At 45.8% G+C, this 18,848-nt stretch overlaps 2 protein-coding genes across 3 annotated transcripts in view; one reads left to right on the top strand and one right to left on the bottom strand.

The window, feature by feature from the left end:
- SNRPC (small nuclear ribonucleoprotein polypeptide C) overlaps nucleotides 1-4,851 on the bottom strand; it is an 11,446-nt gene extending 6,595 nt beyond the window's left edge. Inside the window, exons 1-4 of the mRNA XM_015423967.1 lie at nucleotides 4,730-4,851; nucleotides 4,527-4,607; nucleotides 2,774-2,816; nucleotides 474-582 (exon numbers count right to left, since the gene is read on the bottom strand). Of these exons, the coding sequence (XP_015279453.1) occupies nucleotides 474-582; nucleotides 2,774-2,816; nucleotides 4,527-4,534 (160 nt within the window). The 5' untranslated portion in view covers nucleotides 4,535-4,607; nucleotides 4,730-4,851. The remainder of the gene's footprint in view (nucleotides 1-473; nucleotides 583-2,773; nucleotides 2,817-4,526; nucleotides 4,608-4,729) is intronic.
- Nucleotides 4,852-18,547: 13,696 nt separating this feature from the next.
- LOC107121109 (chromosome unknown open reading frame, human C6orf106) overlaps nucleotides 18,548-18,848 on the top strand; it is a 72,364-nt gene continuing 72,063 nt past the window's right edge. For both annotated transcript variants that reach the window (XR_001482850.1, XM_015423968.1), the window contains exon 1: nucleotides 18,548-18,803. Coding sequence is in view for 1 of the 2 variants with exons in the window: in XM_015423968.1 (XP_015279454.1) it covers nucleotides 18,646-18,803 (158 nt within the window). In the remaining variant the exon portion in view is untranslated. The remainder of the gene's footprint in view (nucleotides 18,804-18,848) is intronic.

The following is an 18,848-nucleotide window of genomic DNA, read 5'->3' as shown; positions in this document are numbered from 1 at the left end:
AACTGAATACAGTTTAGAATCCCCCTTCTTTTGTCAGAAATATTTTCATGGTAGTGTAGGACACCACTACTGTTTTTCAACAGGGCATTCCAACAAATACCAGCATTTACTGTCATCAGTACGTCTAGCAGTTCCACAGCATTCCCTTTTGGGAAGCTGGCAAAACAACTGAATACAGTTTAGAATCCCCCTTCTTTTGTCAGAAATATTTTCATGGTAGTGTAGGACACCACTACTGTTTTTCAACAGGGCATTCCAACAGATACCAGCATTTACTATCATCAGAATGTCTAGCAGTTCCACAGCATTCCCATTTGGGAAGCTGACAGAAGCATAACCGCAGAGGTGCTATGGAAGAAATGGCTGAACTAATTTTCTAAGGTACCAGACCTGAAGTTATCATGTACTTTAGTACAAAAGAATGAAGGCTGATATTGATTCTAGATTAAACTCTTTACATTAATATGACTTACTTGTTTTATCAATCAGGCTTTGTGCTTGCTCTTCCATCCATTTTTGATAGTAGTCTTTTACATTTTCTTTGTGTTTCCTGCCGCTACAATGGGTTTTTCTCACAGATGGCTGCAAGACAAAGAACCATTGTTCTCCATGCACAAACCATACCTAGAAGGCCAACTTCATCTCAAGAGCATATAAAATCTGAAAAATGCCACTGAATTGAATGAAGAATGCACTTTTGTATTCACAGAAGGCAAGTACACTTCATGCTTGCCCAGTTCTCTTCCCCACACCATACTTATGTCTTTTTCAGAGTACAGTAAGAGACCACCAAAATCTTGAGAGGTTATCTCACATGATCTCAGCATCCATTTTGGATCGCCTAGGCAAGAGGTGTAGTCTGCTTACCTAGGCAATCCAAAATGGCTGCGAAGATCCCATTAGGTAGCCTTGCAAGAGCTCAGCCCGAACTATTTATTTCCTTCATTTATTCCCCACCTTTGTCCCCAAAGTAGCTTACATTTTTCTTCTCTCCTCCATTTTATTCTCACTACAACCCTGTGAGGTAGGTTATGCTGAGTGTATGCAACTGTCCCAATGTCACCCAGCAAGCTTCCATGGCAGAGTGGGGATTTGAAACTCCCAGATCCTAGTGCAACACTCAAACCACTATACCACACTACCTTGTCTTTATGTTTATTCCTCCCCAATTTTGTTAAGTTTAAGTTTTTTCTGAAAATCTAGAGAAATCTTCAGACTTGCAGGAATATCTCTGTACTTTGCTCCATTGGGAAGATTTTGTGAACTGCAATGTACAGTTAGTTCCCAATTTTTTATCATAATCTCCAATTAATGAGCTTCATGATCAGTGATAAATTCGGAATCCTGAGAGTTTTTACAAGTTTCTTTACAAAATGGGTTGGATCCTACTATCATTTCTGTTAGCAAAAGAGGGGAAAGGTGCCCCTTTTGACCACCAAAAAGGCTATGCTGGGGATTCTGGGACCACGGCTGGTTCAAGGTACTTTGCCACCAAGCAAATTACAGTTTTGTCACAGGACAACTCAGACTCACAGAAAATAATTTGTAATTTCCTGGAACCATGATTTTTGTTTTGATTTATTTTATCATTAAATAAAACACTTATTAGTTAATTACACTGGATCACAGCTTCATAGGAGAATGCATTGCAGTGGATGTTACAATTGCTGACTTCTGTATGAACAAAAAGTTGTTCTGTAACATCACAAAGTCTAACAGATTTACTAGATAATTGCTAAATGAGGATTCAACAGTAGAGATAATTGATTTAGCCAGAAGTTTATCACACACCATTATGGCTGTTGTGAATGGTCACTGTGGTTGTCTTGTACTTTGAAATTTACATAGAAACATCACACCTTTTGCATTTCATAGGATTTTAACACCAATATCCTACTAGGTCAAGCAAAACATGTCACATTACTATACAGAACACAATGAAAATAAAAGCCAGTCAAAAAGAGTAAAAGATCCAATGAGAGAGAGTGTGATCCCTTCCAAACAATAATGAATCACAATAAATTACATTATAGAACAGTAGTTTGGTGCTGAGGTATAAGAATCTGTTACCACAGCATTCATATTAAGTTTCCTAGGTGTAGGAAAGCAGTGCGGAAATCTCCTGGCTGGAGGTTGGGAGCTGAAATACTTATACGTCATGAGAGGCCGAGATGGAATCTGTTTACTGCTAACTAAACCTGGCTCTCCCAGATTAGAGTCCGCGCACTTCACCACTACACAAAACTGGCTCTCTTACTACTCCGCATTGTACTGTGTGTACTGTGTACTGTGAACATTTGTGAACATATTATCTTAAATCAACTGCTCACTTCATCAGAAGAAATGAGCAGTGAGTCACGAAAGCTCATACCCCACCACAAATTTTGTTAGTCTTTAAGGAGCTACTGGACTCTTACTCTTTTCTATTGTTATTGTTGCTGTTACTGTTTTCTGCAGAATGCAGAGAAGTGGCTCAATAACCTTTTTCTTTTAGGGCACAATTCCTTACACATTAGTAAATAATTTCTCCAAAGTACAGCCACTTAAAGCTTTCTGTCCATAAACAGAGCATAAAACATCTTCAGAGATCTACTGATTTCACCACTGGGGTGATTTTTTTATCCCCACCAATCAAGAAGACGTCTAAAGAAACAGTGTCATTTGTCAGTTTGCCGGATAGATTCATACTAGAAAAAGTCCTCAGACCTAATACTTAAAAGGAAAGAACAGTTGTAACTCTTGTTGTGTAACTTCTGTGAAACTTGCTACTTACAGAGTCATGGGTGAGGTAAGTATCACAGTAATCACAATAAAACCTGGAAGAAGACAAATGTGGATTGTTAACTGAGTAATGATGGTTTATTCTTAGCATATGAGAGTTGTAAAAATATTAATATGCCTTTCTGTCAGATTCAAGATTTGATCCAACTGCTTTTAGAATAAGAAGAGAAATATTTCACAGGTATTTTCTTCAAAGAAACAACAACTTTCACTTGCAAGAAGGACTAACTCTTTTTGGCTTGCTCCTTCAAACATATTTTTCTCACACCATACCTATAGGCAAAGATGGGAACTGATGCTATAGCCACTCCCTGATACTAATAAGAATCCTATCTGAATAACATAAGTATAGGCTGCTGGATCAACCCAGTGGTCCATGTAGTCCAGTATACTGTTTCACACAGTGGTCAATCAGTTGCCCTGGGGGGCAGGGGTAAAACAAACAGGGCACAGAGACCAAAGCCCACCCATGCTACTGCTTCCAAGCACTGGTGTTCAAAGGTTTTCCTGCCTTTTACAAGTTGGAAAAATCAAGCCTTATAGTAGCTTTTGCAAAGACAAGAAAGCAAACCCAGTAATTACAATAATGCTATGAGAGATGTTGGTCAATACTTGAGGCAATGCACAGAATTTGCAATGGGCACATGTAGGATGGTACCCTTAAAACCTCTATACAATTTGTTTTGAGAAAAATTGACTCATTTGAAATGTGATGTTGGAGGAGAGCTTTACAAGATACTGTGAACTGCCAAAAAGACAAATAAGTGGTTCTCGATCAAATCAAGCCTTCCTTGAAACTAAAATGACTAAACTGAAGACTATTGTGCTTTGGTCACAGTATGAGAAGCCAAGAGTCACTGCAAAAACAATAATACTAGAAAAAACTGAAGGCAGCAGTAAAAGAGGAAGACCAAACATGAGACGGATTGACTCAATCAAGGAAGCCATGGATCTCAGTTTGCAAGACGCGAGCAAGGCTGTCACTTACAGGATATTTTGGAGGTGGGTTGTTTGTTTTTTTGGCCATCAAATTGCAGCCAACTTATGGCTATCCCATAGGGTTTCAAGGCAAAAGATCATTCAGAGATGGTCTGCCATTGCCTAGCTCTGCATAGAGACTCTGGTATTCCTTGGTGGTCTCCCACGCAATTTACTAACCAGGGCTGAACCTACTTAGCTTCCAAGATCTGACGAGACTGGGCTAGTGACTTGAGGATCCTTATGCATACCTACCAGTGTTCTCTCTAAGCTGAGTTAGTGTGAACTATCTCACAGTTTTTTAGCCTCCAGCTCACACATTTTTGTCTTAGCTCAGGAAGGATGGCTCCAGAGCAAACTAATTTATGCAGTAGCCAGATCGCTCACTCACAATTTTAATGCCAGTAGCTCACAAAGTAGACTTTTTGTTCACAAGACTCCACAGCTTAGAGGGAGCATTGATACCAGCAATAAGTCTACTGTTACACTTGGAAGAGAAAGCAAAGCAGCCTATAGCGCTTAACTTCTGCGGGCAATAAAAAGACGCGACTCTTGTGTTTTTGTGTGTGTGTGTTTTAGTGCCCTTTAATAAGTACGAAAAGTGTAAGAACAGAAACACCGCAAAGATAACTCAAAGAAATGGCCGAGGCGCCAACATTAGTAATTCTTCCTTTGGATTAACATACGAATATTCCCCTGCTCACCCCTAAATCAAAATTCTGAGCGGGAATCGAGCCCCCTTCATAGCAACACTACGGCTTACTTACTTGGGCATATTGGTCTGAACGATGTTGCCGCCGCCGCCGCACGCACTCCACCCGGAAATGGCGTACACCACTGTGCGACGCCTAGAAGATGGTAAAAAAGATCAGCAAGATACACAGCGTGAGCGTCTGGAAGAAAACTAAACACCTTCATAAGCTATAATGCTCTGTAGGTGTTACAGCGTAGTGTAGTACTAGCCACTTACGCGTCTATGGTGAAAACCCCTTAGAAGTAAGTTCGAAGTGAGAAAACGGCGCTTATTTTTCAGACCGGAAGTGCTCATAACGTCGGGGAGCCGCTTGGGGCTTCCTTTTAGGCGGAATCTACGTCTGTGAGACCGCGGGATAGCCTATGTACCAAATCCCCTTTACCGCGTTGTACTCTGGGGTTTGCAGTCTTCCTAGGTCTCGCCGGCGGTTGCTATGACAGGTCACGGTTGTCTGTGTGGGGAAAGAATTTGCGTTCACGAAATCGCCTTTTCTAGCTGAAGGGAAGCTGGAGAATTACTAGAAATATGAGAACCCCGACAGTTTCATAACTGGGATCTCCATCTGTACATTTTCAATTCCTACCTTGAGTGACCTTCGCATAATTTTCAAAATCAAGTTATCTTTCTCCCACACGCTCCCTACTGCTTTTCACACCCGTCCACATCATCTTTCCAGATGCGACATCTTTCCAGATGTCATACTTATTTTCTCCCACGCTACAACATGAATGCTTTTTATTTTCATACTGCAGCGTCCCGTCACCACCCGCCTGTTTACTGCTCAGCCAATCACTACCATATACAAGCCTCGTTAAAATTCAGTCGTAATCACACTGAAGTGTGCTCCTAATGACAAGGTAAAGATGCAGTCCTAAATACACTGGCTACTCGAGCTGTGTGTGTTTGCTCAAGAGCAAATCCCAATGGATCTTAGTCCCAGGTAAGTGTGCATAGGACTGCAGATTTACTAGGGAGTGAGTCTCATTGAATTCGATGGTGCAGTTATCTGTAAGCATGTTTAGACCATGATGGTATTAGTTGCTGTAGATTTTCCGGGTTGTGTGGCCGTGGTCTTGGCATTGTAGAACCTGACATTTCGCCAGCAGCTGTGACTGGCATTCTCAGAAGTATAACACAGAAAGATGGAGTACTCTCTGTGTCAAGGTGAGAAGAAAAATGGTAGGCAGGTAATTTATATCTACTCAGGAAGGTGGGGTAGGGCTGAGTCATTATCTTCAGGCTGTGACATGCTAATGGATAAACAAAGTAAATAATGTATAAACAAAGTAAATAATTTAAACATGAGCTAAAAATATACATTTTGGTCCTCAGAATCAACTAGTGTTGTAATTATGCTTAGATGACAAGACACAGTATATTTTGGACATGTAACATGCTGGTCTAAGGCTTCTGTACGTATGCTTTCTCCAAGCAGTAGAATGTTCTGTCATATTGAAAAAGCCTTTCCTGTTGAAATTGTGTTTATGTTTATGAATTTCAATGGCTTCCCTGTGTAATTGGAAGTGTTGTCCAGCCTTTCAGTGTCTTGGAACAAAATACTGTGTCCTGTTTGAGTTAGGCTAAGTTTAGCCACTGCTGATTTTTTCAGGTTGGCCAAGTCTGCAGTGTCTTTCGTGTTCTTTTATTCTTGTCTGAATGCTACGCTGTGTGGTCCCGATGTAAACTTGTCCACAACTGCATGGTATACGGTATACTCCTGCAGACGTGAGGGGGTCTCTTCTGTCTTTTGCTGATCGTAGCATCTGTTCCAAAACATTTTGTTCCAAGACACTGAAAAGCTGGATAACACTTCCAATTACCATGTCAGATTACACAGGGAAGCCACTGAAATTCATAATCATAAACACAATTTCAACAGGAAAGAAGAGAGTTTAAAAATAAATAGGACATGGTTTCCTGTCCTGAAAAACACAAAAGGCTCTACATCTGACAGGAAACCTCCTCAGGAAAGCTCCGCCATTCGCTTGTTCATAGCCTGGGGAACTCCTACAAAATAATGACTCAGCCCTACCCCACCTTCCTGAGTAGATATAAATTACCTGCCTACCATTTTTCTTCTCACCTTGACACAGAGAGTACTCCATCTTTCTGTGTTATACCTCTGAGGATGCCAGTCACAGCTACTGGCGAAATGTCAGGTTCTACAATGCCAAGACCACGGCCACACAACCCGGAAAATCTACAGCAACTAATGAATTCCGGCTGTGAAAGCCTTCGACAACATGATGGTATGTTTATTCGTTTTTGTTGTCGTGATTACACGAAATTACAAGTAATATCTGTTATCATACTCTTCAGACAGTAATATGATCTTCTAAATTCCATCATCACATTGTTCTTTACATACTGACACATTTGCTTTGACACATGTCCCAGAGGTTTCATTGGGTATAATGAAGTGTTTAGCAGTATGCTTTGGCCACACTATTGGCATGATCTGAAAGATCCCAAACAAAGCCCAATGGGCAGCTATAGAAAGCTGACACTGAATTAGGACTGCCAGCCTCCAGGTGGGGGCTGAAGTTCTTCCAAAATTACAACTGATCTCCAGCCTATAGAGATTAATTCCCCTGATGAAAATGGCCACTTTGCAGGGTGGAATCTGGCATCACATCCCTGCCTCCCAGGCTCCACCTCAAAATCTCCAGGAATTTCTCAACCTTGAGATGGCAGCACTACAATGAATGCATGTGGAAAATGTGTTAGATGTATGTCCATGTCATGAGTGCTGTCATCTCACAACCGATTTATGGTGACCCCAAGAAGGGTCTTTCAAAGCAAATGAGAAGCAGAGTCTTCCATGGTGGTTCACTATCCAAGTAGCAACCCTGCTTAGCTTCCCAGATCTGACAAGATCAGGTTGTACCGTGCCACCTTCCCTCCCATGTAAAGTGTTTAGATTGACATTATTAAAGAAAGTACAACCCCCAGTCTACGTTTAAGAATAGCATGAGTCTTATGGTTCCTTGCTTTTATCCTGATGTCACTATAAAATAAATTGTGTACATGAAAGAATTTCTGCCCATTATATACATGTTCAGCAAAATCACACAGACAATCACATTTGTCCTTATAAAAAGTCATTTTGATATGTAAAAAATTTGTATGTCAGGGAACAATCCTAATCCTAAACAATCCTGAGAGCCAGTTTGGTGTAGTGGTTAAGTGCGTGGACTCTAATCTGGGAGAACCGGGTTTGATTCCCCACTCCTCCACTTGCACCTGCTGATGTGACCTTGGGTCAGTCACAAGCTCTGGCACAGCTGTCCTTCAAAAAGAGCTTGTGTCAGAGCTCTCTCAGCCCCCCCACCCACCTCACAGGGTGTCTGTTGTGGGGAGGGGAAGGGAAAGGAGTTTGTAAGCCGCTCTGAGACTTCAAGTGAAGGGCGGGGTATAAATCCAATCTCTTCTCCTCCTCCTCCTCTTCTTCTAATCCTGACACGCCCACCCTGACCTAGGCATTCTAGTCTTTGATGTGCCGGGGGCATTTTTTATGTGAAGGAGAAAGTTTGTTCAGCAAGCTGGGACATTTTTTGTGTGACCAGCTTAATGGAGACTCCACAGTTCACCCAAGAAATTGTTGGTGTCTGAAAAGATCCTAATTCTGTACAGGAAAAAATAGTGCAATTGTCATTGAACAGTTTGGTGTAGTGGTTAGGAGTGCAGACTCAAATCTTGGAGAACCAGGTTTGATTCCCCACTCCTCCACATGCATCTTCTGATGTGACCGTGGGTCAGTTACAAGTTCTTTCAGAGCTGTTCTCTCACAGTTCTGGAAAAGTACTGGGTTCAACGCATGGAGGCTGCCGTGACTTCCAGGTGCAAACACACTCACATGCACGCACACACACACACACTTTTCTTGTTTTAAAAAAATGACAAAACTTCACATACTGTAGAGGTGTTGAAAGATCACTTCTCCCTCCCCTGACAGCTGCAGTTCAATAGTTGCTTAATGGTTCATTGACCTTCAATACTAATTCCTGGGTGCTGAACAAGAGTGGATTATGCAGATAATCATGTGTGTGTGGGAGAAATACTTCTGAAACTGCAATCTGCACACCAATCATGCCTGTGGTCCATACAAATCTCTTAGAAACCAGGGCTTAATTTATGAAAAGAGAACCTTATGCTTGTCACTCACACCTTCTGACCTGAATGATTTACCATGGTTACGGATCCATGCAACTTAGTTCTGAAGTGAAGAAGGTTGGGATCTGGGTCAGTACCTCAATGGGAAATTATCTAGATAGCATTTTGAACTGCTTAGAGTATGACAGTAGTAATCTGAAGGTATGAGTTGCCAGATAAACAGCACAGTCTTAAACGCTGATGTAAAGTACTGGGTTCGACGCATGGAGAACTCGGACCATGACAGGCATTCAGACGCGTTTATTGTACTTCACAAGACACACAAAATGGTCCTGCAAGGCCAACTATATACACTCCACCTGGCACACCTCTGTCCCCATTGCAGGGGTTGAATCTCCCGCCAAGGGTGCTATTGGTGGACTCCCAGTGGACTAGGATCCTAGGTCCCCTTTGTGTTTGGGGACCAAGCTCCTGCTATAACAGCTGACCCCTCGTGGCAGTCGGCATACATAACACCCCTCCCCCCTTAGTCTCGATCCAACCTATGTTACATAGTCCTTCAGATAGGTGCGCTCTCGGAGGGAACGCCGGGGTGCTGGCATGAGGTTGCTTATGGCTGCCTCTGGCTGGCTGACCGTTTCTGGTTGCGGCGAGGGCAGCAGCGGTTCTTTGGGTTCTGGCGGTGTGGCCGGGGACTCGACTGGTGGGGGCTCACCTGTGTTGGGGAGTTCGGGTCGAGTGCTGGCTGGCGGCACAAGGAGTCCTGGGTCCTCGAGCTGGGGATGTTCTTCCACCTCCGGGAGCTGTCGCCGCTGAAGTGGGTCAATATGTTTTCTTAGGAGTTGGCTGTCCTCGGTAGAGACCTCATAGGAGACCAAGCCGGTGACTCGGACTACCCGGTCTGCAATCCAGGAGGGCCCTCTCCCAAAGTCCCGGATGAACACGGGGTCGCCTGGAAAAAACCCCCAGAGAGCGTCCCTTTGTTTTGTCAGGTGCCGTGAGTCTGGTGCCTGGTTGGGATGTAGGCGGTCCAACAGGATCATGGGACGCCGGCCCATCAGCAGTTTGGCTGGGCAGCAGCCGGTGACAGGATTGGGTGTCGTCCGCTGAGTCAGTAGGAAGCAGGCGAGCTGGAACTCCCAGTCCCCATCCGTGATCCGGCTGAGGGCTTCCTTTGCTGTGCGAACCATCCTCTCTGCTTGACCGTTGGTCATGAGGTGCAATGCTGCTGATCTTACATGCTGGATCAGGTTCCGCTGCAGGAAGTCCTGGAACTCCGCAGATGTGAAGGCAGTCCAGTTGTCGGATACAATCGTGTCCGGCAGCCCATGGGTTGAGAAGATCTGGTGGAGCAAGTGTATGACAGCCTTTGCGGAGGTGGTGGACATGGGGCTGATTTTCAACCATTTGGAGTAGGAGTCTACTGTTACTAGGAATAACAGTCCCTGAAAGGGCCCGGCAAAGTCAATATGTAGCCGGGACCAAGGTTTGTGTGTAGGCTCCCACGGCTGGGTTGGTGCGCTAGACGGGTTTGGGCGGACCGCCTGGCAGGTCTGGCATCTCCTCACCCAGGCCTCGATCTCAGCGTCAATTCCCGGCCACCAAACGTAGCTCCAGGCCATAGCCTTCATCCTCACAATTCCAGGATGCGCCTCGTGGAGAGTGTGGCGGACCTGTTGTCGCAGGGCGTGTGGAACTATGACCCTGTCACCCCACAGGAGACAACTCTTGAGCGCCGACAGCTTGTCCCTGCGGGTTGCGAACGCTGCAAACTCAGAGCCCGTGGAAGCCATGGGCCACCCCCTCACCACCCAGCCCAAAAAGCAAGAAACTTGTAACAACCCAGATCCCCATCAAATACTGTGGGGAACTCCCCACAAACATCAGCAAAATCCTGTGGCACACATTTATTAACATCGCCTACTGTGATGCCCAACGGTGCAAACCACACCTACCCCAATAGACTAACCAAATTTCCCTCCACTACTATCAAGTCCAGGAAACCCTCAAAGCCCCGGTACTTCACCCGGAAAGTCCCCACACCCCTTATTGGAACTGGGTTCCTCTGGAGGTCCACTAGGCTCAAAGGCGAAGGTCGCAGGTGGGGCCCACCATTAGGACAAAGTCTGTTCAGCGTTTCCACAATGATGATGGAAGCCGCTGACCCTGAGTCTACCGCCACAATTGCCAACCCCTCCCAGTCTATCTGCACGTAATTGTGCTCGGCGGCCGTCGAAGTCCGAGAGTAGTAAGCCATGGGAACCTCCCGGCCGTCAGGAAGAAGGTGGCCTAGAACTGCACCGACGCCATAGGGGGAGGCGTCGCACGCAAGGATGACAGGGAGGGACTCATCGAAGTGTGCCAACACCTCATTGGAGATGAGTAGTGCCTTGACCCCTTTAAACGCCACCACCTCCCTCGGGCCCCACGACCAGGGCGCTGATTTATCCAGGAGGCGGTGAAGAGGCTCTGCAACCGCAGCCTTGTGTGGCAGAAAGGTGTGATAAAAGTTCAGGAGTCCTAAAAATGCCTGAAGTTCTGCCTTGCACATGGGATTGGGGGCCTCCACGATGGCCTTAAACTTGTTCGTTGCCAGATGGAGGCCAGACGCGTCGACCTGAAAGCCCAGGAAGTCTACCTCTGGGACCCCAAGGAGGCACTTCTCCCTCTTGACCTTGAGGCCCGCTGAGTCAAAACGGCGAAGGACGGTGCGGAGGCCGGAGGCGAAGTCGTCCGAGGTGGCCACAGCGATAAGGACGTCATCCAAAAATGGCATCACCCCAGGAATCCCTTTCAACAAGGAGTCCATTAGTTGCTGAAATATCTCTGGGGCCACACTGACGCCAAACTGTAACCTCCTAACCTTAAAAGCCCCGTGGTGCGTTACAATGGTCTAGGCCGTCGCTGTGGCCTCATCTACGGGTAGTTGTTGGTACACTTGTGCGAGATCCAACTTTCCAAACATCATAGCTCCAGCTAAGGAAGCCAACACATGACTCACAACCGGGACAGAGTAGGCATGGTCGGGAAGGACCTTGTTCAAAGTGCATTTATAGTCCGCGCAGATGCTGACATTGCCGTTAGGCTTTACGGGGGTTACGATGGGGGTCTCCCACGGCGCATGGGAGACAGCTTCAAGGACCCCTTGCACCACCAAACGGTCTAGCTCTGCATCAATCTTTGGCCGCAAAGCAAGTGGGAAAGTGTAGAAATGCATGCGGATGGGGGCAATTTGGGCTTACGCTCATGCGCCTCTCCACAGCTGGCACATGGGAAACATCTGGCAGGCTTGCCGGGGTGTCCAGAGGCTCCAGCGGATCCTGTTGGCTTCCAGCGGTGGGGTATGTGGACGAGATGGACATCGTCTGAGGTTTCGGGCGCCGATTCAGGGAGCACAAGATGGGACGCTGCCGGTGGTTGGTCGCAGTGGGAGGCCTCGTGTGCAATGGCGAGCTGGAGGGCCTCATTGAGTTTGATGTCGAATGTGCCAATCATCTTTCTGCGGAGCTTTACGTCGCTGATTCCCCAGGCGAACTGGGTCAAGAGGTTCTCCGCTACCTTGGAGAAGTTGCGCTCCATGGTGTGCTGGCACAGCACGGCCATGAATACAGCGGCCGTCTTGCCGGATTTCTGGATGCGCCCCTGAAATTCCATCCGTTTGGCCAGCATCATCGGCTTGGGCGTGAGGTACCTGGTCAGGGTGTCTAAGATCTCCTTGTACGTACACTCGAGGATCTCCTTCGGGGCCAGGAGACTCTTTGCGAGCCGGATGGTGTGCACGCCACAAGAGCTGAGGAGGATAGCCCTTCTCTTGCCTGCATCGGTGATCTCATGGAAGGCGAGATGGCAGGTCAGTTGGCCCGTCCACAAATCCCAGAGCTCAGGATGAGTGGAGTCGAAAACCTCTAGATGTCCCTGAGCTGAGGCCATGGCTGTAGCATGGAGCGGGGGAGCGGTGTTCAGCAATGCCGGGCACGGTGCGGTGCTGCTCGGGAGCGGTGCAGGGCGCGGTGGCGTTTCTGGAACGATGCTCGGTGCTGCGCTGGAAGGTGAGCCTGGCCTGCTCATTGGGATCCCATCCTCGTCGCCACTGAAAAGTACTGGGTTCAACGCATGGAGAACTCGGACCACGACATGCATTCAGACACGTTTATTGTACTTCACAACATGACACATAAAATGGCCCTGCAAGGCCAACTATATACACTCCACCTGGGACACCTCAGTCCCCATTGGAGGGTTTGAATCTCCTGCCAAGGGTGCTATTGGTGGACTCCTGGTGGACTAGGATTCTAGGTCCCCTTTGTGTTAGGGGACCAAGCTCCTGCTATAACCGCGGACCCCTCGTGGCAGTCCGCGTACATAACAGTTCTCGAAAGAGCTCTCTCTGCTCAACAGAAAGTATCTGTTGTGGGGAGGGGGAGGGAAAGAAGATGGTAAGCCGCTCTGAGACTCCTTCAGGTAGTGAATCCAATCTCTTCTTTTTCTTAATGACTCTCAGACTGAGCACAATAAACTAAGATCTAGAGCAGGCCTGCACAACATAAGATCTGTGGGCTGATCATGTTTCTTCCTTGTCTTTTGGCAGTTACCAAGGAGAATTCCAGCTATGCATTGTTTACATCCATTTCCCTTATCTCCAATCCCACTGGGTGTGCCAGTGCCAATGGAAGAATGCCTGCATTGCTAACAACAGGAAAACCACACAAGACTGTCCCTGTGTGGAAACCACCTAATCTGCCTTTTTCAAAGGTGCATCATGGAGTCTGCTGGAGCCAGCCAGTCATGCTGCACAGCACATCTGCGTCTGAGATACCTACCTTCAGTATGTGATTGCTGGAGAAAATGGAAGTCTTCGGTACAGTGTACTATAGCTGCTTAATGATGGGATCAATACTAAGTGGATCTACTCAGAAGTAAGTTAACTTTATGCAGTGGGGCTAATTGCTAGGGAAGCATGCCATGGTCAGATCATTTCGCTCTGAAGTGTCCCAGCCCCCTCCTGTCTAGGCAACAAGCAGATTCACCAATGATCCCTGGTGATTCATTAGATTAGCTGATAGAGGACTGGAATTCCCATCTTTCTGAAGCCATTGATGAAATTACCCCCCCCCCAAACATCCTCTACCCTCCCTGCCTAGGTAGTACCCCTGGTATACTCCAGAACTCAGAGGGATGAAATGGGAGCTTAGATGACTAGAGTGAGTTTGGCAGCAAACTTGCGATGAAGCTGCAAGAGCATCTTATAGGTCTTTTATGAAATCTTATGATTTGGTGGTGAAGGCTGTTTAGAGGGGATTCTATATAGTCTCCATCACATCTGCTAGTTCTCATCCAGAACTATAGTTTTTAGGGTAATTAGATCTCATGGAGAGAACCCAAAATACTAGGAATTTAGCTATCAGCTGTGAGGCTTTTGCGATCTTTTTTTGCTGAGAACTCTTGTCACTCTACTGCGACCTCCCAGACAATATTGATACAGTAAGTGAATTGGAGGCCCCTTGGCCATCTTTGGATTCAGTCTTTGACAGGTTTGCCCAGTTCTCCCGGGCCGATGTTGACAGCATCCTGGGTGCTCTTAGGCTGACCACATGCCTTTTGGACCCATCACTCTTGGTTGGTGAAAGCCAGCAGTGAGAGGATACAGAGGCTCCTGGTGCCCCTAGATCTGGGGGTCTACCTGGAGGGTCTGAAAGAGGCTGTGGTCATTCAACTCTTTAAAAAGCCAACTTTGGATCCTTTGGCTCTTACCAATTACCACCAAGTCTCGAATCTTTAATTTCTGGGCAAGATGACTGAGAGAATGGTGCAGAGCAGCTCCAGAGATTCCTAGATGACACATCTGCCCTGGACCCATTTCAGTCCGGCTTCTGCCCTGACCATGGGATGGAGACGACTCTGGTCACCCTCACAGACAAGCTCCACAGGCAGCTGACTGAGGCAGGTTGGCACTGCTGATGTTGTTAGATCTCACAGCAGTGTTCAACATGGTCGACCACAATCTTTTGACCCACCTCCTTGCTGAAATAGGAATCCGTGGGGTAGTCTTGAAGTGTCTTATCTCATTTCTCCAAGGTCGGGGATAGAGGGTGGCGCTGAGAGAGGGTATCGCTCAGATACCCCTTACTATGTGGGGTCCCTAAAGGGGCAATCCTCTCCTCGATGTTCTGATGGCGCTGAGAGAGGGTACCCCTTACTATGTGGGGTCCGTAAAGGGGCAATCCTCTCCTCGATGTTCTTTAATATAATACCCAGCTTTATGTTATTTAACACCTGTAGGCACGTCAGTGATGTTGGGGGTGACGCTCTCGTATCTGGACAAAACTCTATGGTAGAAGTTAAATCTACCATAGAGTTTTGCTCAAAAACCAGGGCATTGCTCCCGATGTGCCTACACCACTTCCGAAACATGTAGGCACAGCCCATATATTTTCTGTGTTCCTCGCTACTCCCGCTAAGTTCACCACCCATCCCCTGCCGGCAGGTCTGAGAGACCTGGCAATCCTAGATCATTCATACATTTTATACAGTACTATTTAGAAAGTAATGTATTACATGTTCATAATTATAAACAATGCACCTGTGTTTTCCACATTTAAAAGTTGAATTGAAATAGCAGTGAATCCTATACTGAGTTACACCCTTCTAAGTCCATTGAAGTGTTACCTTGTTTAGGATTGCACTATGAGAGAAAATCCTAAACAGATCTACTCAGAGTTCTATGCAGGTCTGTTCAATGAGGCCTACTATCAAGAAAGTGTCCATAGGACTGCACTATGAATCACTTAATTATTAGCCATATGACTAGTTTTTGTTATTAGTTGTGAAACAATTTACATATGTGGACCAGATGTCTTAATTTGCTTTAATTTCAACGAGTAGAATTATGCCAGGGGCAATTACATAGATTTTGTTTATCTCGGATCATGGTCATTTCTTATATTAAAAATGAAAATGTCTACAATTACTTGACAGCTCTCAAACACTGGTTTCTACAGGCCGCTGTCCTCAGACTCCACACATGAATACCAGTGAGAACTCAACAAAATCATGAAGAAATTACCGACACACATACAGGAACAAATTTATATGGATAAACCCTGAGAACCTTGACTGGGTACTTTCTACCTCCTTCCAAAAACACATAAACTTGGCAACCCTGGACGTCCCATTGTCTCAAGCATAAGCACCGTCATTGTATGAGTATCAGGATATGTGGACTCCACCCTGAGACCATACGTTATTAATGCCCCAGCTACGTCTGTGACTTTCTGAGGAAACTGCAGTCCATAATCATCTCCCAGAAAACAGCATTCTAACCACCATGGATACTAAGTCTCTGTACACCAACATCCCCCATAAAGATGGACTACAAGCCATTAGAAACATCATCTCTGACAACGCCACAGCAGATCTTGCCACTGAACTCTGTATGTTTGTTCTCACCCACAGCTATTTCAGGTTTGGTGAGAACTTATACGTTCAAATCATGGTACATCCATGGGCACCCACATGGCTCCACAATATGCCAACATTTTCATGGTGGATCTAGAACAGCGTTTTCTGAACTCCTCCCCATTGGCACCTCTCCTTTACTTGAGATTCATTGATGAGTGATGACATTTTCATTGTGGGGACCCATGGCAAAGAAGCCCTCAAGAGATTTTACCAGGCTTTCAACAACTTCCACTCCACCATCAAACTATGAATGACTCTACACAAGAAATAAACTTCCTGGACACCACAGTACAGATACATGAGGGACACATAAGTATTATATTGGAAACTGACAGATCGGCTAACATATCTATATGCCTCCAGCTACCACCCTGACCACAGCAAACAATCTATTGTCTATAGCCAAGCCCTATGCTATATAGTTACATCTGCTCCAACCCCTCAGACAGAGATATTCACTTGAAGGATCTACCACAGGCATTTTTGCAACTATAATCCTAGTATGGTGAGAAAGATGATTGGAAAGACCAGAATGATACCCAGGGACAACTTGCTACAAGACAGGTCCAAAGAAAACTACAATGGAACACCACTGGTGGTCACCTACAGCTCACAACTCAAGCCAGTTCAATATATTATTAACCAACTACAACCATGCTGGATAGTGACACTTCCCTCACACAGGAATGGGGAGCTGGCCTTTTCTTGCTTACAGTCTGCTAACCTAAAACAACTTCTCACCCAGAATGATAAATTACTTAACAGTAACATGGACTCTGGTATCAAGGCCTGCAACAAACCAAGTTACCAACTTTGCTCTCATAAGGATCCTAGCAACACCGTCAGTGGACCCAGCTCATAAGGATCCTAGCAACAATGTCAGTGGACCCAGCAACATCGGCCTATATCCTTGCTCATCCTCTAATGTGATTTCATCAGCCCATATCCTTGCTCATCCTCTAATGTGATTTATGCCATCATGTGCCTGCAATGCCCTTCTACTTTCTACTTTGGACAAACAGGCCAGTTCGTACGACAAAGAATAAATGGACATAAGTTTGACATTAGAAACTACAACATTCAAAAACCGGTGGGGGAACAATTTAACCTTCTAGGACATTCAGTTGCTGACCTAGCAGTTCTCTTACAAAGGAATTTCAAAGGGAAATTAGAAACTGCTGACTTGCAACTGATAATGAAGCTCAAGACTGCATTCTGTTGGACTGAATTGAGCCCTAGGTTTCCTGTCACATTACCAATGCTGATTTCTCCGTGCCCACTACCCCTCTGCATATCAAACCTAATCCAATCATGCCAGCTATTGTCATTCACTTGCTATTGCTATTTTTCTGCTTTTGTCATTCAGCATCTGAAATCACTCCGCTCTTCAAGATATAAGGACAGATGAAGTCACGTTATAGCTGTATCCATAGAAGTGAGTTGTGACTCATGAAAGTTCAGACCTATCACAAAGTTTGTCAATCTTTGAGGTACTACTGAACTCTTGTTTTTTTCTACTGTTACAGACAGGCTAATACAGCTACCCATCTTGATCTGTGTATTAACTTTGCTTAAGTAAATACAGCTATTAATATACAATACACTGAACTATATATACACGTATATTTGCCATCAAGTTGCAGCTGAGTTATGGAGACTCAATAGGGTTTTCAATGCATGAAACGTTCAAACGTTTGCCATTGCTTGCTTTTGCGTAGCAGACCCAGCATTCCTTGGTGGTCTCCCATCCAAATAATAACAAAGGCTGACTCTGCTTAGTTTTCAAGATGTGATAAGATGGAGCTAGACTGGGCTATTCAAGTCAGGGCAAATCCCATACACACTGCTCATGTGGGGTTAATTTGCTTCTGCAGATCTGTGTAACACTGACTTTTCTGGTAAAACTAGACCATTCCGATAAGCCAAATCAATCAGCTTCTGTTAAAACTTTTCGGACTGTTCGAAGTTTTAAAGACCATGGCTGTTATCATATGGACATTTGGTTTAATAAGAAGAACACCCACTGAATTCAGTAGGACTATTTTCAAGTAAAATATGAATGGGAGAGGGGCTACGACACTTTCAACTGCCCGACCTTCATTTTATTTTCCTTTTGAGCACGTAAACTTGCTGAATTCTATAATGTTGGAAATCTCGCTTCTAGTACATTAAGACTGAAGGCAGGCTCATTTAAATCAGTAGGACTTGTTTCCGAAGTAAACATGTAGACGATCAGGCTGTGCAAGCCTAATAAGTCAAATTCAAAACAAAAAAAGTCTCGCTCATCCAACCTAGGAACCTCTTATTTGTATATGAAAACTACTCCCGCCTCCCATTACCGCATTGAGATGTTTGTATTTTGGTTTCCTCTGCTATGACATCATCACGTCTGTGAGGTCACGAAGCGTGATGACGATGGCGACGTCGGCGTGCCCTGCGTACTACTGGCTCGCTCCCCCTCCCCCCATGCAGCGCTGAGGAGGCGGCAGTGGTGGCTTACGGGCGGCCCGGGGCCTAGTGCAAGTGGCCGGGCTGGCGCGGGCGAAGGGGGCCCCGGCGCCATGGAGGGGATGGACGTGGACTTGGACGCCGAGCTGATGCAGAAGTTCAGCTGCTTGGGCACCACGGACAAGGACGTGCTCATTGGCGAGTTCCAGCGGCTTCTTGGCTTCCAGCTTAGCCCCGCCGGCTGCGCCTTCTTCCTGGACATGACGAACTGGTACAGCAGGGGCGGGGGGAGGGGGGCAGGGAGACTGTGCCGGGG

This window comes from Gekko japonicus, unplaced genomic scaffold (genome assembly GCF_001447785.1).
Source record: "Gekko japonicus isolate JY-2015 unplaced genomic scaffold, Gekko_japonicus_V1.1 scaffold370, whole genome shotgun sequence".
NCBI classification, from domain to species: Eukaryota; Metazoa; Chordata; class Lepidosauria; order Squamata; family Gekkonidae; genus Gekko; species Gekko japonicus.
Note: the sequence above shows the minus strand (reverse complement) of the source record. Positions and strands in the feature narration are given on the sequence as shown.